This window comes from Dendrobates tinctorius, unplaced genomic scaffold (assembly GCF_039654945.1).
Source record: "Dendrobates tinctorius isolate UK_male_01 unplaced genomic scaffold, ASM3965494v1 ptg000272l, whole genome shotgun sequence".
Classification (NCBI taxonomy): domain Eukaryota; kingdom Metazoa; phylum Chordata; class Amphibia; order Anura; family Dendrobatidae; genus Dendrobates; species Dendrobates tinctorius.
This window is the reverse complement of record NW_027361939.1, coordinates 10,739,928-10,762,442: the sequence shown is the minus strand read 5'-3', so window position 1 is coordinate 10,762,442 and position 22,515 is coordinate 10,739,928. Positions and strand designations below refer to the sequence as shown.

The window sequence follows — 22,515 nt, the reverse complement described above, 5'->3', positions numbered from 1 at the left end:
AGGTGTAAGAATTGGTTTGTACTTGCATGACACTCGCATTACATTCATGCGACTCTCTGCAGGGAGACTCAGACCGATTTTTCATAGGTTTAGTGTGACTCCAGCCTTAAAGGGATCTCCTGGATCTCTCTGCCGCATTTGACACTGTGGATCACCAGCTCCTCCTCACTATGCTCCGCTCTATAGGCCTCAAGGACACAGCCCTCTCCTGGTTCTCCTCCTACCTCTCTGACCGCTCCATCACTGTATCTTTTTCCGGCTCCTCTTCCTCTTCTCGTCCCCTTACTATCGGGGTCCCGCAGGGCTCAGTCCTAGGCCCCCTCCTCTTCTCTTTATACACTGCCCCTATTGGACAAACAATCAGCAGATTTGGGTTCCAGTATCATCTCTATGCTGATGACACCCAATTATACACTTCTTCCCCTGACATCACCCCTACCCTAATTCAAAATACCAAGGATTGTCTGTCTGCTGTCTCTAGCATCATGTCCTCCCTCTATTTGAAACTAAATCTCTCTAAAACTGAACTTCTTCTGTTTCTCCCCTCTACTAACCTCACTCTACCTAACATCGAAATAACCCTGGAGGGTTCAACCATAACTCCCAAGCAGCATGCCCGCTGTCTTGGGGTCATATTCGACACTGAACTTTCCTTTACTCCGTACATCCGATCACTCACTCGCTCTTGTCACCTGCATCATAAAAACATCTCCAGAATCCGACCTTTTCTCACCTTTGAAACTGCTAAGACTCTTACTGTCGCTCTTATTCATTCTCGTCTGGACTACTGCAACTCTCTTCTGATCGGTCTCCCTCTTACCAAACTTTCTCCTCTCCAATCCATCTTGAATGCGGCAGCCAGGGTCATATTTCTGTCCAGCCGCTTCACCGTTGCCTCCATCTTGTGCCAGTCATTACACTGGCTACCTATTCGCTACAGGGTCCAGTATAAACTCATCTCTCTCACCCACAAAGCTCTCCACTGTTCTGCACCGCCTTATATCTCCTCTCTCATCTCTGTCTATCGCCCTACACGTGCCCTCCGTTCTACAAATGACCTAAGACTAACATCCCCCGTAATCCGAACCTCGCACCTCCGTCTCCAAGACTTCTCTCGTGCTGCTCCAGCTCTCTGGAATCCACTTCCCCAGACGATCAGACTGATACCTAGCCCTGACCTATTCAAGCGCGCTTTGAAAACCCATCTCTTCAAACAAGCCTACCACATCAACTACTCAGCAAGCTAACTTTGCCCTGTTCCCTCCTTCCAAATATTATTCTGAATCTGCATCCTACTATTCATCTGTCTCCACACCCTTCATGCATATGATAACAGCACTTGATACTTGTCTATTGCACTTAAACACACGGGCTGATGACCGTATCATGCAGCTTTATATGAAAATCCCTATTATAATTGCCAGACCTGAATTAACAAGCATTTCTCACCTCCTGTGTCCCCCCCCATTTCCTTGTAGATTGTAAGCTTGCGAGCAGGGACCTCACTCCTAATGTCACTGTTTGAATTGTCTTAACTTGTATTGAATTTATTGTCTGTAGATGTCCCCGCTTAATTGTAAAGTGCTGCGGAATATGTTGGCGCTATATAAATAAAAATTATTATTATTATTATTATTATTAAAGGGATAATCATTCAAAGTTTGAAAATTGCCCATTTTTTTACATTCTTATCAAATTTTTTAGATTTTTTATAGATAAACACAAAACATATCTAAGCTAAATTTACCATTATCATAAATTATAAGGTGTCACGAAAAAAGCAATCTCAAAATCACTGAGATCGGTCGAAGCATTCCAGAGTTATTAATTACCACATACAGTAACATGACACTGGTCAGATTTCAAAAATTTGGCCAGGTCACTAAGGGGTTAAAGGATAAGAACACCTTTTGTGAGCATTTTTTTTTTTTTTACTTAGATACAGGTGTTTCAGGTGAAAAAAATATTTTTTTTTGCAATTTGGTTTTAATCAAAAATTTTGCACCATTTTGCTTTTACAGGCGTTTTAGCTGTCCTGCTTCTGAATGAGTTAACTGAGAATCTGTCAGGGAGCTGGATCTGATGTAGTGTTTGTAATTTTTTAAAATATATTTTTCTAAATCCCTTTCAAAAGATTTATGACCACAAAATGCAGCTCAACTTTCATATGGTCTGTGCTCATACAAAAGTTTTGGATCCTGTTCCAAAAAGTTGAACAATAAAATAGAGGAGGTCAGAAAAACAATACAGAGGAGGTCAGAAAAAGAAGGATAAAAGATGAACTCACAGTCAGAACGAGCTCACTGATGGATCCTTAGATAACTACTTCTATAGCCTGCAATAAACAGTGTAACACGAAGTCTACAGAAGGCATAGGGTGCAATATTTTTAATATCGCCCAATTACCAAAATGATCTTCAGCCCAAAATACATGCACTTTAGGTAAGAAAAAAAGCACACAAAGTAGTCCAAATCCTTTAAGTAGATGCCTAGAATGTTAGAGTTGGAATGGACCTACAGAGTTATCTGCTCCAACCCCCTGCTCAATGCAGGATTGACTAAACCATCTCAGACAGATGTCTGTCCAGTCTCTGTTTGAAGACTTCCATTGAAGGAGAACTCACCACCTCTCGTGGCAACCTGTTCCACTCATTTACAGTGACGGTGATCAAATAGTTTTTTCTAATATCTAATCTGTATCTTCTCCCATTCAGTTTCATCCCATTGCTTCTCGTGTTTCCATGTGCAAATGAGAATAAGGTTGATCCTTCTACAATGTAACATCCCTTCAGATATTTGTAGACAGCTATTAATTAAGTCTCCTCTTAGCCTTCTTTTTTGCAAGCTAAACATTCCCAGATCCTTTAATCGTTCCTCGTAGGACATACTTTGCAGTCCGCTCACCATTCTGGTCGCTCTTCTCTGAACTTGCTCCTGCTTTTCAATGTCTTTTTCTGTAACTGATAGATCTACAAGAAGTCAATAGTTCCTGTAGCATAACTTACACTAAACATCAGAACTAAGGTTTCCCCACTAGAAGCCCTTCCATAACCTACAGGGGATAGCTATTGCTTTGGTAGTCTTGGCACATTTAATTTGAATAGGTGCCATATCATACCATATTTTTTCCTGAAGTGGCTGCTTTAGGTTTTAATTATGGAAAGTACAGTGATCAATGAAGCCTCAGCTGATCTGCATTTAGAAAAGTGTTTTTCCCATCAGTCTAAAATTACTTCCTGACCTCATCAGAGATGAAGAATAGACTGAATCCATAATCAAATCAAAGGAATTGTTTTCCTTTAAAAGCTTTATAACTTTGCAAATAATATTGATTAAAAAATTCTTTTGTGTCGGCAGCTGCTCTGCAAACCTATGGCTACGTTATTTTTACGCTTTGTAGCCATGTTGTTTGTCCTATCTGCCCAATCTATATTTCATGCATACATTGGAACATTAGTAGTTGCATATATAGTACTATAGCTGTCAAAAGTTTGAACACACTTATTCACGCAGTGGTTTTCAATGTTTTTAATGGAATGTGCACATTGTAGATTTAGACTTAATAGCTGTCTACAAATATCTAAAGGGCTGTCACATTGTAGAAGGATCAACTTTATTCTCATTTGCACAAGGAAAGACTAGAAGCAATGGGATGAAACTGAATGGGAGGAAACACAGATTAGATATTAGAAAAAACTTTTTGACAGTTAGAGTGATCAATGAGTGGAACAGGCTGCCACGAGAGGTGGTGAGTTCTCCTTCAATGGATGTCTTCAAACAGAGGCTGGACAGTCATCTGACTGTGATGATTTAGCGAATCCTGCTTTGAGCAGGGGGTTGGACCAGATGGCCCAGGAGGTCCCTTCCAACTCTGCGATTCTATGATTCTATGACTGAAGGCAGCAAAAATGGAAACAAGGAGTAAGGAAAAAACATGTGTCAAACAAACCAGAATATATGTTAAACCTTAGATTCATCAAAGTACCCTCTTCTACTCTGATGACAGCTTTATACCCTCTTGGCATTCTTTCAAGCAGCTTCATCAGTTAGTCTCCTGGAATGGCTTCCAATTAATAGGTTTTCCTCGTCAAGAGTTAATTTGTGAAATTGCCGCACTTTAGAAGCACTTCCAACTCTCAGGTGTGCTTTGCAGAGGCAATATCACAGCTGTGCTATGCCAGAATATGTGAAGAAATAAGTAAAGAGAAATGACAGTCCATCATTACTTTAAGACATGATGGTCTTCAATGTGGAAAATTACTAGAACCTTGAAGGTATCCTCAAGTGCAGTCATGAAAACCATCAATCGTTGTGATGAAACTGGCTATCATAAGAACTTCACCCGTTATCTCAGCTGCAGTTACCAACCATAGAGAACACAAATTGACAGCATCTCAGATAACAGCCCTCATAAATAGTGCACATTCAAGAGGAAACTGCGAGAAGCAGGCCTTTATGATCGAATTGCTGGAAAGAAGCCACTACTGTGGTCCACAAACAAGAACAGACTTATTTGGGCCAAGAAACACAAGGACTGGACATTAGATAAGTGTAAATTTGTACTGTAATCTGGTGAGACAAAATTCGAGATTTTTCGTAGCAGCCACCATGACTTTGTGAGACATAGAAAAGGTGAGCAGATGATATCTACATGTGTTGTGCCCACCGTGAAGCATGGAGGAAGAGGTGTGATGGTGTGGAGGTGCTTTGCTGGTGATGTTGTTGGTGATTTATTCCATTTTCAAGGCACACTCACCCAGCATGGCTACCAAAACATTCTGCAATAGCATGCCATCCTATCTGGTTTACACTTAGTGGGACCATTATTTGTTTTGCAACAGGTCAATGAACTAAACACATCTCCAGGCTATGTAAGGGCAATAAGAACAAGGAGATAGATGGCCTCCACAATCTCCTGACCTCAACCCAATTGAGATAGTTTGGAATGAATTGGATGCAGAGTGAAGGCACCAACTAATCTGAGAACTCCCTCAAGACTGTAGAAAAGTCATTCCAGGTGACATCTGATGACGCTGCTTGAGATGAGAGACTCCCAATGGGGTGTAAAGCTGCCATCAGTGTAACCAGGGGGATACTTTTAGGAATCTAAGGTTTAACACGTTTCTTAACTCCTTATTTTCATATCTGTTCCATCATCGCTTAGCTGCCTTCAAGAAAAAGACCGATTTCTGAAAAGTGTTTTTGTTGCCCGTAGCAACCAATCACAATGCATCTTTTATTTTCTGTGTGGATTATAAGAAATGAAAGCTGCGCTGTGATTTGTGACTATGGGCAGATTTTCCTATTCCTTTAGGTTCCCCCAAACCTTCTCGGAAGACTCCAGCTGTTTGTGGTAAAACCATTTTCCGTTAAAATAAAGACTCTTTCACAACGTGACGATTCCGTCCGAGAACGTTACCTTTTATTTCCCCTCAGGTTAAGGTCAAGGAGGGAGAGATGGGTGGTGGGTGGTGTCTGAGCTGTATTTAGGGGGGGTGGGGGAGGGTTGCATTAAAGGGGCATTTTTTCATTTCACCTAGTGAATGGGTCATTCATATGAAGGTCCTCTCATACACCAAAGCCAAAATCGTCACGACTGATATTTATACTAACGAGCAACGGCTCATAATTATTTTTTTTTTTATGGTGTACCGGACCATAAAATGGCTGACTTCATTGTGTGTTAGCGACAGGTGCTTTTTTTTTTCTTTTTAACCTACTGGGCAATTAATGAGCGTCGTCCAAAATGAATATTCATGAGATTGCAGTCAATAAATTCTTTAGAAACTAATGAAATCACAGATGCTTCCTTTCATGGTGATGTTTCCAAGGGAATTATTAAGCTGCACGGTCGGGAAAACTTGGTTTAGCCCAGAAAATGGCTGCTTCCACCGTGTGTGGGCAAGGGGTACACATTCATCGCGATCAGAAGCGTCGACCTGTAGCTCTTTAGGTATGGCACGATTGCGGCTCCTCGTACGCTCTGCCGGCCGCCTGTGGCATCTCTCCAGCGCTTGGCGAAGGAATCGTGAGCAGGACATAATATATTCCATTTGATGTTTTCTGCAGGCGCCAGGAGCTACAGCAGCTGAGAGTGCTGCAGAAGGAAGAGATGAAAGCCCAGAGCCAGCTGGAGCAGCGGATGCAAAGAGAAAGGGAGATTATGTTCCGACACATTGAACAGGAGATTATAGTAAGTGGGGTCACAAGACAAAGCTGTAGACAATGGGTGGGCTGGGAGGTCACAAGCTCAACCCGTTGACTGGCGTCTTAGAGGAGACGGAGCAGAAACTGCTCCCAGGCATCCCCTCTATGACTTATTGATAACAGGAGGGATCTAATATGGATGGCAGGGGACGCATCAATGCAACGTTAATGGTTAATGCTCGCGTCTTGATGCAACGATTGCTAGGATGTTCAGGATTGCAGGTTTTCTCCAAGGATCCGACGCTCGTATTCACATAGAGGTTTTGTGCGTTTACAGAGTAAAAAACAGTATTATGAGCGAGAGATCGAGGCCTTGGAGAGACAGATGGAGCAGGGACGAGCACGAAGGGAGCAGGAGCACACCAACCGCCTGCAGCAAGACGCCCTCCGTATCAAGTCTCAGCATCAGAAAGAGAGGAACAAGAAGAAATTGGAGTTCAAGGACAAAAGGCAAGAGGTAACAAAGCTTTATCCGCCGTCACGTTCAGCTGTGGTCAAGAAGACCAAAACTACATTACAAGATTGCACAATGTTATTCAGATAGAACACTGACCAGAAACTGTTCCGCAGCTCGTGCCCAAAAACTGAGCAATGAAAGCAAGGATACAATATACAGGTGGTCCGGGAGCATTAAAGAGAACTGGTCAGCTAAAAAGAAGCAGCATTAAAGGGGTTGTCTGGACTTGGGATTAAAGTCTGCAGTGTGCTGAATCATGAAAGTGTGTGCGGTGTGCACACTGTCACAATTCCACTATATTTCCTGTAATTGCTGGCAAGCATGTGATCACATGTAGGTGATTTAGATATTTGCAGTCACACACCGACTAGACTCAGCTGGCTTCTCTCAATTCACTTCTATTGAGAAAAGCAGTCGTCAAATCTGTCCAGTTGTCTTCAAGTATGCAACTCACCTACATGTGGTCACGTGACTGCAAACTAACACAGCGAATCATGATAGTGTGTGCACCACGATTCTGAAGTTTGCAGCCAAATAGATTACTGATGACTTTAGTCCCAAGTTTGGACAACCCCTTTAACCTACACCAGTTTTGGTAATCTCCAGGTAAATACCGTTTTAAACATATGTATGTGGCTTTTTAGTGAAATTGCAGCTAAGGGACAATAGTTCTCCATTTTTAGCTCTGCACCTCACTTCTAAATAGGAAGTCACATTTGCTTAAAAGGAATCTGTCTGTAGGATCAACCCTCTTAAGCTGTCTAGATGGTCATGCAGGTCATAGGAAGCTGAATAAAATGATACTTTGATATCTGTGATCTGATATCTTATTCTAGAGAAATCCATGTTGTTCTTAATATCTAAATCAGCTGTTAAGATTAGTGATGGGCGAGTAGCATTCTTGCTCGGGTCTCCCCGTGTATGCTCGGGTGATCTCCGAGTATTTTGGCGTGCTCGGAGATTTAGTTTTCGTTATCTCAGCTGCATGATTTGTGGCTGCTAGACAAGCTGAATACATGTGGAGATTCCCTAACAAAAAGGTATTCCTCACATGTATTCAGGCTGTCTAGCAGTCGCAAATCATGCAGCTGAGACGACAAAAACTAAATCTCCGAGCACGCCAAAATACTCGGAGACCACCCGAGCATGGTCGGGCAAACCCGAGCAACGAGTATACTCGCTCATCACTAGTTAAGATCTATGGGCCGGACATAGATCTCCCTGAGAATCTGCCTCTAGAGATTATTTTATACGAAAGGGGCTGTTACCAGTATGAAACATGTAGATCAGGAAACCAGACTGTCAGTCATTATGTGTCTCATACTAGTGATGCCTCCTTTCCTTTAAAATAATCTCTTGAGGCAGATTCTCAGGGAGCTCTATGTCCGGCCCATAGATCTTAACAGATCATTTACATATTAAGAAAAATGAGATTTTCTCTGGAATGAGACACCGAATCGCAGATATCAAGATATCCTTATATTCAGCTCCCTATAATCTCCATGCCCATATAGACAGCATAGAAGGCTTGATCCTACTGACAGATTCCCTTTAAGATAGTATTTACCTGCAATATCTCACTGTGGTTGTAGCTAAATATTGTATTTTTAAAAGGAAAAAACACTTGAACAACAATATAAATGAAATATTGTATTTTTTGCTGACATGTTCCCTTTAAACCAAAAAATAAGCAGCAATTTTCACAAAAGGATTGTGAAAATTGCTGCTTATCTCCGCTTTTGCTTTGCCAAATCCACCTCTACAGTATATTGCAAAACTAAATCTAATAAAATATACGTATGTAAAACTTAAAATCACGAGTCTGACACCCATCCTCTGTCAAATCATGTCAGTCAACTGTTCTAAGAGTATAATAAAAACTGACTGTTGGAAAGAGGTGTGGGTGGAGAATATCAACGTCCCAGAAAGCACCATATGGGTAGAAGAAGAAAATGTGTCAATGTATTAGAAGCATAAAATATCTGAATATTATTTGACATGTTTCAGGCTTTTCCTTTGAGGTTGCACTATGGTCATATATGCCTAAAATGCCTATAAATTAATATATTCCAGATTTTTGTTGCTACTGGTAAAAACAGTTGAAGCTGCTCCATAGGCAGGGGAGACCATTACACTATTAAAAAGGGAAGCAAGGTTTCCTTGGCTGGAAAAATAAATACTGAAAAATTCTAATCCAGAATCTGGAGAGTGCCAAAACGGAACAGGGAGCTGAAAATAAACTTCCCATCACATTAAGGGCCTTCACTGGTGAAGATCCAAGAGCAAGTCCTATACTGATCCGATATTGAGGTTCTCAGGATTCTTCTGTGGATGTCAGCAGACAGATGAGTCCAAAAATTTGGCAAAGTCGACTCTTTCTACAGTGCAACAATTTTGAACTGGGATTCCTAACATGAACTATTGAATTCTGAGAATCCATCTTGCATCTATACAGAACATGTGCACGCTGTTATCATTGCTCTCATAGGTCATATCACCAGTCGTATCAAGTAGTTTATTTGTGAATAAACTAAGAAATAAAAGGCCGTGGAAAAGTTGGCTTCAAAGTCACCGTCAAATAGGGTTGACCCATTAGTGTTGGATCTTGGGCCCATTGGAGGATTCTCTGGCATGAACAACAAGCTGGTCCCATCTGGGAGTCACAGGAGGTGTGAAAGGCTTTGGTACATCTGCTCATGTGGTCGAAACTCCGCTCAGACACCAAATAGCTTAAATTAAACCTTCAAAATCATGCATGTATTGGTCAACCTCAGGTAGACGGGGTTTTGACCACAGGACGACTTTATGACTTTACCCTGAATGTTATGTCCATGTGTGTTTGAAATGATGTTGAACGGGCACCTATCTTCTTTGTTTTTAACATCTCTACCCTATCTTGTCCTACAGATCGGTGGGGTTCGGGTCCTGAGATCCCCACCTGTTGCTCTGCTCAACAAGCTGAAACACTGAGCTAAGACACAGTAGAAAGTCTACGAGGCCACATACAGAGTGGGGTATTGTTAGGACCCAGACCACCCCACCAATTTCCATTAGTTAGTCAGAGTATCAATGCTTTTTATATATATACAGTAAAAAGACCCCTTTAATGAAAAGCAATTTGGGAGCCAAAAGAGTCAGAAGTGCCATCACTATGGCATCCTATCTCATTTTTGGAAGGGACTGTTACTCTATGCAGAAAATCTATCTAGTGTAAGGAATTTTGCAGGTTACGTTCCCTTTGGAAAGAAAGCAGAATAGCTTCCAGGAGGGAACAGCAGTCTCTCTATAGTATAGGAAAAACATAGAGAGCACGGAAACAATGGCCATAATAGATGCACAATTAGCAGCACTACGCTCCGTCTCCCGCCGTTCCCTTCATTCAGAGATACACTACTCTATTGAAAGGTCTCTCTTGTTACAGGAAAAATTTCTTCTAGAGCAACAACAGGAGCTGAATTTGGCTTTGCAGAAAGTAGTAAATGAACATAAGAAGAAGGTCGTAAGCATAGAACGAGAAAACCTCAGTAAAATCCACAGCCTTAAGAGAGGTAGGTGCCCACCGTGGAGACCGCATGTCTGACACAAGCCTTTTACTTTTTTACCTTGTGGCTACACATAGGATCAAAGAGGTTGTCGTCCCAACCTAGCAAGTTATCACCAACATTGCCGAGTACTTGAGAGCCCACTGATTAGGTTAATGTCGGCCGAACTCGCCGATATCGACAGGTTCAGCTGACAGTCCAGTGTGTATGGGGGACCCTAACACATTATTGTCAGGGGAAATATCAATTTTGGACTGCCGATCGTATTGTGTCCTTGAGATAAGCCACAACCAAACATTTCCGGTGACGGCTCTCTCATCGAAAACACAGGTAAAGTGCCTAAAATGAATAAATGGATTCTCTACGCTGCTGATAAAATCATTGGGTAAGACCCTATTGCGCTTACTTGTTCCCCAGTTTTTGCAACATAGTGAACAAAGAAGCACTCGGCCGAACAAGCGCTCCTGTGTATGGTAAAGGCGGCCTGAATGGCTGCCGGCCAAATAATAGTCTAATGTGCATGGCGGTCCTAACTCCAGCAGTCCCATGAGCAATGAATGGAGAAGTCTATGAAGTGCTCCATTTATATGGGGCACTTCAGAACCATAATTTTGGGATTCGGGTGTCCTAGCAGTGATTCCCCCAGTGGTAAACAAGTTATCAGCTATCCTATAGATACAGTACGTTAAGAGAATCCTGTTTGGTCTCTAACACCGGATCTGGAGTATTGTGTTTTTGGGGTTGGGCTTAGTACTCATTTAGGTGTCCCCCTTGATTATTTTGTGATTTTATGTTGTAATGTTACCCCGCTTCTTCCCCTTTGGCCATGTGCACACATTGAGTATTTGGTGAGATTTTTACCCCAGTATTTGTAAGCCAAAACCAGGAGTGGAACGGTCGTGGGAAAAGTATAATAGTAACACGTCACCACTTCTGTATTTTCCACCCACTCCTGGTTTTGGCTTACAAATACTGAGGTAAAAAACTCACCAAATACTGGATGTATTCATGTGGCCTTTCTCTGTTCAACGCTATAAGATGAATGTGTCTAAACATACGCTCTCTCTGCAGCTCGCGAGTCTGTGATTCTCAGACTAGAAGAGCGCCACCTACAGGAGAAATACCAACTTTTCCGACACCAAGTGATTGAACAATACGCTCTGCAGAAGCATCAGCTGCGCAAAAGGCACGAGAAGGTAACAACGCATTACTGCCCCACGGCCGGATAGACATAACGGCTGCTCCTTCATGTTGTCCTGACATCAGGCGTGTATCATTCATGTGCTACTGAGGGACTCCATGAATGGCTACAGTTATTATTATACATTTTTATAGTGCCATTTAGTCCATGGCGCTTTACATGTGAGTTATCATTTAGGCCATGTTTTCAATATATTTTTCATTCTTTTACCTAAGAAAAGCCTAATTTAGGAGATTATTTTTTAAGTAAATTTTATTACAAAAGCATTTTCACAGTTAATATAGTATATTGCAATAGTACTGTATTCTGTAAGCACATAGTTATGTTAGGACCTCCGCTGCCAAGTTAGGGCTCTGATGTCATCCAAAGGGTTAAACTGCTGAGACCACCGATCTCCAAGCAGGTTGGTAGCTGTTATATTCCTATATTAACCTACAAAAGAACAAAAAGTGCTGCAGGATAGAGTTTTGTTGTTTTTTTTTTATGTTGGTGGAAAATGGATACCGTATAGACCCTATTATAGTCAATGGACCCTTCTTCAGTTTCCATCTGTTTTGTAACAATTCCATTTTTGACATAAACCCAAAATGTAGGAAGCTTGGCATTTGCCAACAGACATGACACCCTTCCACAGAATATAATGTGAGTTAAATGTGACCTGTATCCTGCTGACAATCCCTAGGACAGCCATGGAAGCTGAAAAGGGTTTTGCAGGATTAGAAAAAGTGAATGGGGTTCAGCTGCCATACTACTCACAAATCATGGTCAAGGGTGGCGCTAAAAGAAAGTATCCATGCCTTTCTGGACCATCCCTTTAACTGTCCTAATCTGCCTGTTACATAATTGATAAGGTTGAATAAAAACAGCACAGGTCCATTAAGTCCAAACCCTAATTCAAAGGTAATGCGACTTGTCAAACCGTTCATTCCAGTTTTCTGGCGTAGAAGCTTTGATGAATGGCGGTACACATTAAAGGGGTTGTCAGATTTTCTATCCTCATTGCTCCCCTTCCTTACGTCTTCTTGCTGGCCGGGAGGTGTTGTGCTCCAGATTGATTGACAGATCGAAAGAGCAGCATGGCTGCACCGCTGGCCTGGTGTGCGGATTCTCCCGATCTGCAGGCGTAGACAGTTTTACCTCTGCAGTATCGGAGAAGCGCTCTGGATCCAGCTTCTGTGCCCTTGTGCTGCCTCCTTGGCTAAGGACCTGACACCTTTGATAGACTATGTAAGAGGCTGAGAAACTTGCCAACAAGCAGTATACTCCAGAATTAAAAATCCCAATGTTCTTGAGAACAGAGGTAAATTGAAAAGTTGATTATTTTTACACGCACTTTGCAATTTTACACCTTTAAGATGAGAAAATCCTTTGATTGTCAGCCAAAACAGATGATTTTGGTCTGCCATCTAATGTGCATATAGGCCTTCGATTTTCCCCATTATCTGACACATTAAGGCTAAGTTCACACTGGGCGTTTTTGCTACGTTTTTTTCAGCAAAACCCGAGAGCTTGGCAGGAGAGAAGCTGCGGCAAAAACGCAGGTTTTGCTGCGTTTTTCATGCGTTTTTTCCATTTAATTCAATGGGTGAAAAACGTTGAAAAAAAACGCTGAAAGACGTGACGTGCTCTACGTCCAAAAAACGCAGCAAAGCACAAAATACTGATGACAAAAAAAAAATAAGCTGTGTGCATGAGATTTCTGAAATCTCATAGACACAGATGGTACTGTCAAATGCAGCTGAATATTAGCATAAAAAAGCATCAAAAAACGCCTAGTGTGAACATAGCCTAAGATTGGGCAAGTCGAATCTCAGTGTCTGGTCCTTTTTTTTTACCGGAGGTAATCAGTCGCTGCCAGTGGTGCCTGGCAGCAACTTACTTGGCCTTATTGCAAAACCCAAGAAAAAAACAAATTGAGCATATACCTTGTAATACGTAAAAAAGTAAATAGTAATAGTACATGTAAATAACATGGGGTACTTGGTTAACAGTATTTTGGTCAAAAAAGCGTAAAACCTATTTCACCGCGACAAGGTGTGCCCAGTCAGCACGGTCCTAGCCTGTATCTAGTATTAAAACCTTACTTTGTGTCAGCCGATGTCAATGTGAATAAGGGCAGAGCAGGACAGGGGCCCGTCTGCGGTCATCTATCCATGGGAAGCCACGTAGATGAAATGGCTAGCTCAGAACGGGGCATCCACACCCATTTGTACAAAGCAGGCTGGGTGATGTGGATGGCCAGCCTTGTGTGTAGGGTGGAGATGAGGGTCCCATCGAGGGTGCTGTGCAATAACTGTGTGTACATCCACCACCAGGAAATGGAGCGGCTCAAACACTATCAGGGAATCTTGTTGGAAGAGTTGAAGAATCAGCAGCTGCAAGAGAAAGTGCGGAGTCAAAAGGCCCAACGCACGGATGCTAGGAATCGCCAGGCAATGTTCAAAGAGCGACTGAAAAACCAAGGCCTGAGCGCTTCAGTCCAGAAAGAGAGGAACAAGCAGGTGAATGGCGCAGAATAACTCTTTAGTCAAGTTTTAAAACTTCTATTCGTAATTTTCTTTTCAGGTAAAACTGGGTCAGCTCCGCGGGGGCCGTCATCCTGCTTACCCAGATTCTCTTCATTGTATATCCCGAGTCTGAGTAAGGCCGGGATCCCACATGCAAGAAACTTGGATGAGTCTCGCATCTTAATACCCGGCACTGCCGCCGGCACTAGGGAGCGGAGCGTGCAGCTGCATAGAAATACATGCCACCGCACGCTCTGCTCCTGAGTGACGGCGGCAGTGCCAGGTATTGACGTGCGAGACGCGTCCGAGTTCTCGCATGTGTGATCCCGGCCTAAGCAGGATGACTGCCCCCGCGGAGCTGACCCAGCTTTGCTAGAAGTTCTGTAGATATAGCAGTATTCCATAACACAATGTCACCCGCATATTATCAGCGTTTTATCCCTCTGCAGGCGTCATCTGTAACCTAACCAAAAATGTTTCTAGTAGGGATATAAGCGGTAAAACAGCAGACTCGGGTCTCCTACTGTAGTGATGGGGCTGGGAAGATAATTAATAATTAAGCGATTAGCAGATGGCCCCTTAAATTTTTGGATGAAAAATATTGCTGCTAGAAACAGATTTCCATATCTGGGATTGCAGGCTGATTTCTTCTAGGGGTTAAAATGGAGGATCGGAGACAGGTCCCATAAAGAAGATGGTTGGCGGTCTGGGATTTTTACAGCTATGAAACGGGGCCTTAGTGTTTTTTTTTTTTTTTAATCTTTTTGACAGATGTTTCTATTGATTTTATTGACAAATATATCAAGTTTATCATGTAAAGACTAAATATTTATAGTGTTGACCCGTATTGTTCAAGACTTCCGCCCTTCGCCCTGGCAGCTGGATATTCGCTTTTGAGCCAAATCCTGACTGGTGACCGCCCATTCTTGTCTAATCTGTGCTTGGAGTCTATCATAATTTCTATGTTTTTGTTTGACCCTTCATCTTTTGAGAATTTACCATAGGTTCATATTGGAACTGATGATGGAGAGTTTCCTGGCCATGGATGCAAAATTTCAATGTTTTGTTCACCGGGTCTCTTAGCTTTTGCTCTGTGACATGGTCTTGGTCATGCTGGAAAAAGCATTGATAATCACCACTTTTCTCCTGGATAGTTAGGAGGAGTTGTACTTAGAGGATGTTTAGATCCCATTTTTTATTCATGGCAATTCTTAGGCAAAATTGTGAGTGATCCCCCTCCATGGATGAGAAGTCACTACACATGAGTGGCCTCAGGATACTTCACTGTTGGCAGACACAAGACTCATGGTAGCGCTCACCTTTTCTTCTCCAATCATTCTTCCAGATGTTCCCTGTAAGGAGGTGACAGTCTGTCAGGTGTCTTTCCCCCACTATGGATACTGTACACCTGTCTTACGTGCACCACCCTGTAGTTTGCTAATGTGCCATATTGTTTATGTACTGTATTGTGATGTATTTAATATGTGTAGGAGTAAGGATAGAATAGAAGGCAGTATAGTACAATAGTGGGATTAAATTAGTGGGGCACATTAGAGATAAGGAATAGGATTAGTAGCTTAGGTTTAGTTAGCATAGGGGTTTTCCTATTGGGAGGGGTTACAGAGCAGAGCAGCACAGAGCAGTGAGATATAGGAGGACACTTCCTGGTTGGGGCTGAGTGCAGTCAGGATGGAGCAGTGAACAGTGAGAAAGGACAGTCTGCCAGCTGTGGGGATAAAGCTGGTATGGCAGGAAGGGGCCCCAGGCTGAGGAACCTGTGGGTGGTCACCAGCTAGAACAGAGACCAACCCAAAGAGGATCTGGGGTCTGCGACTGGGGCAGGTGAAGCTGAGATGGCGAACATGGCACCTTTTCCTAATGAAGCCTGACCAGGGAATGGTAGGAAGCTGGTAGGCCTGGAGCAGGATTGTCCAGGAGTGGGACAAAGGTTGTTCCAAAACAAGGCAGGGATTGCTGGAAGGAGATAGAAACAGGGAAAGCTGAGGAAATGCCACTCTGTGTAGATTGTGCTGCACATGTGATGGATACCCTACTGCTCAGAAAAGTTAAACCATTGGAAAAAGACATTGACTCTGAAGTAGTTTGTGAAGTTCATGGATGCAGAACCGGAGTGACCGCAGCTGAGGGGACTCTGGCATTAGATGTGAGTGTTCTGCTGCGCACGCTGCACATGCAGTGGGAAAGACATTATATTTCATCTGTGGGGCGCCAGGGTGTGGGAACAAAACAGCCAGTTGCCACGATTACCACCCTGGCCGTCTTACACCCCAACAGTCTGAAGGAGGCTCCATCAGAGAAAATAGCTGTATTCTAGTCCTCTCTAGTCCAGTCCAAGTGTTGTGCAGATATTTTCTGATATAGCCTCCTTCTCAACTTCGTAACCATAGAAACATCTGACTAAAAGATCTAAAAACACTGAATCAGCAATGTTAAGGAAAACTAAAATTTGTGTCGGACTCAAAACTTATGGCTAAGACTGTAGACTCAAAGATTGATATCAAATTTAGGCATCATTCAAACATTTCAAGTATGTGTTCTATCCACTATTTGTAGGTAAAACACATGGGATTCTAAGGGATAAGGCTTCTCCTTGTGGAGAGTGACATGCCAGTTTTAGGAGACTTAGGGTATGTGCACACGCTGCGGATTGCAGTGCGGATTTGGCCCCGCGGATTTTGTAAAATCCGCAGGTAAATCTGCAGGTCAAAAGACCTGCGGTTTTACCTGCGGATTGTTCTGCGGTTTTTCATCTCCACAATGGAGGAGATGGCGAACTGCAGGGGAATCCGCAGAAAGAATTGACATGTCAATTCTTTCTGCGGTTTCAAAACTGCAGAAAAGCCGCACGGAAAATTCCGCACCGTCTGCACTGCGGTTTTTAATATCCATTGGATATTATGGTACTGTACACCGCAGCAGAATCCACAGCGTGTGCACACACCCTTAAACCCCCGTCCATGCTCCTCTGGGAAATTGAATATGCAAATTGTCTCTTCAGAGAGGAAGAGAACTAGAACTCTAGTGCCACCTATTGGAAGTAGCAATCTTAAAAGTCAATATCGACCCTTTTAAACCCTTAACGACCGCTGATACGCATTAAAACGGAGACCGCTAAGTGTACTAATTCCCTCATTGCTGTTTCAAAACGGCATTCGGGAGTAAGGCTGTAGCGCCTACCAGTGTCGGGAAAATCTCCAGAGTATTTTTTTATATTCTATGCAGTTGGGGTTGTGTTAGGGTCAGGGTTGGGGATTAGGTTAGAATTGAGGTTTTTTCAAATTAAAAAACAAAATGATGACAATATGATGGCTAGTGTTGAGCGCAAGTGCACTCTACTCGAGTTTGCATCGGTTGCTTGCATATGCACGGATTATTGCGGACCCCATGTTTTTTGGGTGTCTAACAGCCGAAAAACAGGCGGGGCAGGCAGTTGAACATGTCACTCAAGCAACCTGCGTCATTTGGTGCATACCTGAGCACCCCATGCAAACTGAAATAGAGTGAACTAATGATGACGTATTCAATATGACGTCCTAATGTTGTAAAATTCTGTGTCGTACCTGTGGGTTCAAAATTCCCACTATACCCCTGGATAAAATCCTTGAGAGGTATGGCTTCCAAAATGGGGTCACTTGTGGGGAGTTTCACTGTTAAGGCACATCAAGGGATCTTCAAAAGCAACATGGCATCCGCTAATTATTCCAGCAAATATTACGCTCAAAAAGTCAAATGGCGCTCCTTCCCTTCCAAGCCCTGCTGTGCGCCTAGCCAGTAGATTTCCCCTACAAATAACGTATTGTCATGATCACGAGAAATTGCACAACACATTTTGGGGTCCATTTTCTACTGTTACCATTCTGAAAATGAAAAAGTTTAGATCTAACATAAATTTTTTGTGAAAGAAAGTTAAATGTTCTTTTTTTCCTTCCACATTGCTTCAGTTCCTGTCAAGCAACTGAAGAGTTAGGCCGGTTTCACATTAGCGCTTTTTAAGCGCACGCACGGCCGGGGGTTGCTCCGCCCCCGAGCCGGCTCTCTGCCCGGCGTGCCCGCCCCTTGCTTGTAGCGCCGCCTACTAGCGGACAGCGGCGCCTGCGATCGGCGCACCCTATCTTTAGCATAGGGTGCGCAGATCGTGCGCAGGCCGTGCGCTGGTTGCGCTTTGACATGCGCTGCGCACTTTTGACGGTGCGCCGTGCGCGCCAAAATCAAACTTTTCGGATTTTGGCGCGCACGGCGCACCGTCAAAAGTGCGCAGCGCAGGTCAAAGCGCAACTAGCGCACGGCCTGCGCACGATCTGCGCACCCTATGCTAAAGATAGGGTGCGCCGATCGCAGGCGCCGCTGTCCGCTAGTAGGCGGCGCTACAAGCAAGGGTCGGGCACGCCGGGCAGAGAGCCGGCTCGGGGGCGGAGCTACCCCCGGCCGTGCGTGCGCTTAAAAAGCGCTAATGTGAAACCGGCCTTAATAAACTTTTTGAATGTGATTTTGAGCACTTTGAGAGGTGCAGTTTTTAGAATGGTGTCACTTTTAAGTACTTTCTGTTATATAGGCCCCTCAAACTCACTTCAAATGTGATGTGGTCCCTAAAAATAAATGGTTTTGTAAATTTTGTTGGAAAAATGAGAAATCGCTGGTAAACTTTTAACCCTTCTAACTTCCTAAAAAAAAAATTGTTTCAAAACTTATGCTGCGGTAAAGTAGACATGTGGAAATGTTATTTATGAACTATTTTCTGTGGCATAATGCTGATTTAAGGGCATAAAAATTAAAAGTTTGAAAATTGCAAAATTTTCAACATTTTTGCCAAATTTCTGGTTTTTATTTTCTCAAATAAACGCAAGTCATATCGAAGATATTTTACTACTATCATCATGTACAATATGTCACGAAAAAGCAATCTCAGAATCAGTGGGATCCATTGAAGCGTTCCAGAGTTATAGCCACATAAAATGACACTGGTCAGAATTACAAAATTTGGCAGGGTCATTGAGGGGATAAATGAGCCTCGCAACCTGGGTGAAACACAAAAATCAATTTTAATCTATTGACATGTTCATATGTGCCTCCCCCGCCTCATCTCAAACTTACCCATTCCGTGTGAATGAGTCAATGAAAAAAAAAACAATAGACGGCATACAGATACAATCTGCGCTATCCATTTCTGCTTGTTTAATGGATAGAAATTGGGAAATTTTAATTTTTAAAAACGGATACCTGACAAAAGCTCCTGTCCAGAGCCCAAAACTTGTTTGTGATCTGTCAATTTGTGGACCTCAATAAAGGTAATATTAGCGGACTATTGCACTTTATATTTTTCCTCGGCAGCCCACCACAAATCTTCCCTAGGGCAGCATGTGACAGGTTTATGGACAGATTGCATTGCCGTTTGATGAATCTGTCGTGGTCAAAAATAAACTTGAGCTCTGAAAAGAATGATAATATTTTGGGGAAAAAAAAGAACTATGTTCAGAACTAAAGCTGCATTTTTCCATTAGATTTATTTACACTAGAAAACCTGTTTCTGTCCAATAAAATTATTAACCCATTATAACAAGGCATCATGATTTAGGGACAATTGCCTTTGTTCCATTAAGTTGTGTTTTCTCAGAACACAACTAAATAGTATTTGAGCCCGTTACTAAATCTGAGAAAACTGCGTGTGTGTCAGCGAAACACGCGTCAGGGTGACATCTGCCGTGTGGTTTCACCGCTTATTTGTTCATTGACTGGTAAGCCTTTTTTCCTGAAGCGTTACTTGCATTTTTTACACATTTATGCACTTTACTAAGGATATAATTAAGGGCTTCACCCCTGATAGGTGCCACTATATATTGCATGGACTTATTTGATATGGAAATTCCTTTATATATGAATTTACTGATATGGAAATTCCTTGGCACTTATTGAGGGGGTTTCTCCTTATGGTCGGGGCATCTTTGTAAGCATGTCACTTATGTTATATTATGTCTTTTATTTTGTATTGTTTTCTAATAAAATTTATAAGCATTTTTTATCACTGTGTACTCTTTCTCCTGATCTTTCTTAAATCTGAACCCTGAAGTAGCCCCTTTATAGGTCAAAAAATCTATATTATATATATTTTTTTGCATATTCATATCTGCCTATCCACTGTGCATACTCTATTTCTTGCGTTGCATTTTGCGCTACTTTTTTGAAAAACGATAAAAAAAAAAATAATCATCAAGATAAACTTAAAGCAGGAGAATGGTCCTGAAGCTTGCACATGCCAATTCAGAGCTTTTATCAAGCATCATAGAATTATCAGTATAAAAAGGGGCCAATATGAGTCTAGGGCACATAGCATGTATAAAGCCTGTAATCACACATGAACAGGAAATATATTTATTCCACTTTTTTTTATTATTATTCTAAACACATCTGCTTCCTTTCAGTTCCTGCAACAAGAAACAATCCGACAGAAAGAAGAGTCTCAGAAGTTGCAACAGAAGCAAGAACAAGAGCTGCAGAAGTTCAAGGAGCATCTAGAAGAGACGTGCAGAGAGCTGGTGCAGATACAGGTAAAGACACAAGATGGTCACGATCAGGCATCTTGTCCGTCTGTGTATTTAGAAGATTATAATTGTATTCTATAGGCAGGATCTTGGATCGGTTTAATGTCCATTTCATTGAACTCCAGTCAGTACCATCACGTCTCCACTTAAACAGCTGGTTTATTGGGATGTAGAACTCCTCAGTCTATGCGGACCTCCGACTCTCCTGCCTCTGAACATGCAGCAGATATTTTCTAAAGATTTTTGTGATCACAACTAAAGGAGGCTTACTGAACACAGATTAATCCCCTAGAGCACATATGTCAAATTCTGTCCCGCAGGTAGACCATAATTAGCCCATGACACCGGGAGGTTCCCTCCGAGTTTATTTGGCCTGCGACGCAGGGTGAGTCTCCCGCCAGGCATCAAACATTCAACTATATCGGCATCCTAGATGTCAATACAGTTGGAAGCAATAATGGAGATAGTTCTAGTTAAAAGCAATGACGCTCCCGCTACCATCATTTTCCCTCGGCGTCTGATGTCTCAGCGCAGCTGGCACGAGGATGTCAATACAACGTGCCCGCTGTACATGTGCAGAGGATCTGAAGACACCTTGAAAAGACTGGTACAGCAGGGAAATGGCCAGATATGGGTATTATACTATATGGAGCACTATGTGGAGCACATTATACTGTATTGCACACTATGTGGAGCCCATTATACTGTATTGCACACTATGTGGGGCGCATTATACTGTATGGAGCACTATGTGGGGTGCACTATACTGTATTGCACAGTATGTGAGGCATATTATACTATATGGAGCATTATGTGGGGCCAGTATACTGTATGGAGCACTATGGGGGGCCATTATACTGTATGGAGCCCAATGTGGGGCCATTATACTGTATGGAGCACTATGGGGGGGCCATAATACTGTATGGAGCACAATGTCAGGTCATTATACTGTATGGAGCACTATGTGATCCCATTATACTGCATGGAGCACTAGGCTGCAATTATATTGTAAGGAGTACTATGTGGGGCCATTATACGGAATGGAGCACTATGTTGTGACATAACACTGTATGGAGCACTATGGGGGCTCATTATGGAACACCATGTAGAGCCATTATACTGTATGAAGCATTGTGGTACCATTATACTGTATGGAGGGCTGTGTGGGTATTGCAGTTGGAGAATCATACGGTGATGGGGTCACCATACTTAGGCAGGTTAGCAATGCAACCATTTTTTATTCCTTACATCTATGTTCGTACAGCAACATGGTGACAATGCAATGTCCTCAGTCCAACAGATCCCTTCCTGGAGCCAATAGTCACAGGCCATGCTCTATACCACGAACGTAGCACATGTCTCTCACTCCAGCTGACAACAGTCCTTAAGATAGGTTCTCACATCCAGATGATAGCTGACCGTAGCACATGTATCAAGCTCCATCTGGCAACTGATCTTCCATACAGGGGCACCAGGACCTCACCAACAGATCCTCTCCCTCACTATGCGTGTGCCTTATTGTTCTCCCGCTCCTGGAATCGGCCCCCTGAATGGGCAGAAGTGTTCACACCCTTTCCCTTAAAAATCTGCTTTTAACTCAAAGAATGAATAATGTTCCAGAAGCCAGGTTTGCAGCCTGTCTGCAGAGCTGTGTATTAGGAATGACGCCTGCAGAGAGGAACAAAGACACACATACCTCCACCAAATGCAGGACAGAAATGCTAATGTAGACCTTATGTATACATGAGATCCAGCCCACATGTTTTCCTCTGCTTAGTGTCACTGAATGGAAACATTGATTCCTGAAGCTGAACACTTTCCAGGTGAAGTTAGTGCACTTAAACTGATGAGCAAGCAAATCAGTAATAAACACAACAATAAGAACGACGTATCGGTGGTCCATGCTGGAAAGAGTCTGTGGCCAGCTCCTCACATGTATTATTCATGTTTTTTTTTACTTTGCTATTACATATTTAAATTATGCCATATGCTTTTTACTGCTCTAACATAACATATTATTCCAATATATTATTCTAAGATCTAT

General features: G+C 42.6%; 1 protein-coding gene across 2 annotated transcripts in view; it reads left to right on the top strand.

Annotated features, from left to right (window-relative positions):
* Window positions 1–22,515, top strand: part of LOC141070527 (uncharacterized) — a 128,424-nt gene that overhangs the window by 103,127 nt on the left and 2,782 nt on the right. For both annotated transcript variants that reach the window (XM_073559534.1, XM_073559533.1), the window contains exons 11-16: window positions 6,070–6,193; window positions 6,485–6,664; window positions 10,086–10,212; window positions 11,278–11,402; window positions 13,723–13,908; window positions 20,352–20,477. In XM_073559534.1, the coding sequence (XP_073415635.1) occupies window positions 6,070–6,193; window positions 6,485–6,664; window positions 10,086–10,212; window positions 11,278–11,402; window positions 13,723–13,908; window positions 20,352–20,477 (868 nt within the window). The remainder of the gene's footprint in view (window positions 1–6,069; window positions 6,194–6,484; window positions 6,665–10,085; window positions 10,213–11,277; window positions 11,403–13,722; window positions 13,909–20,351; window positions 20,478–22,515) is intronic.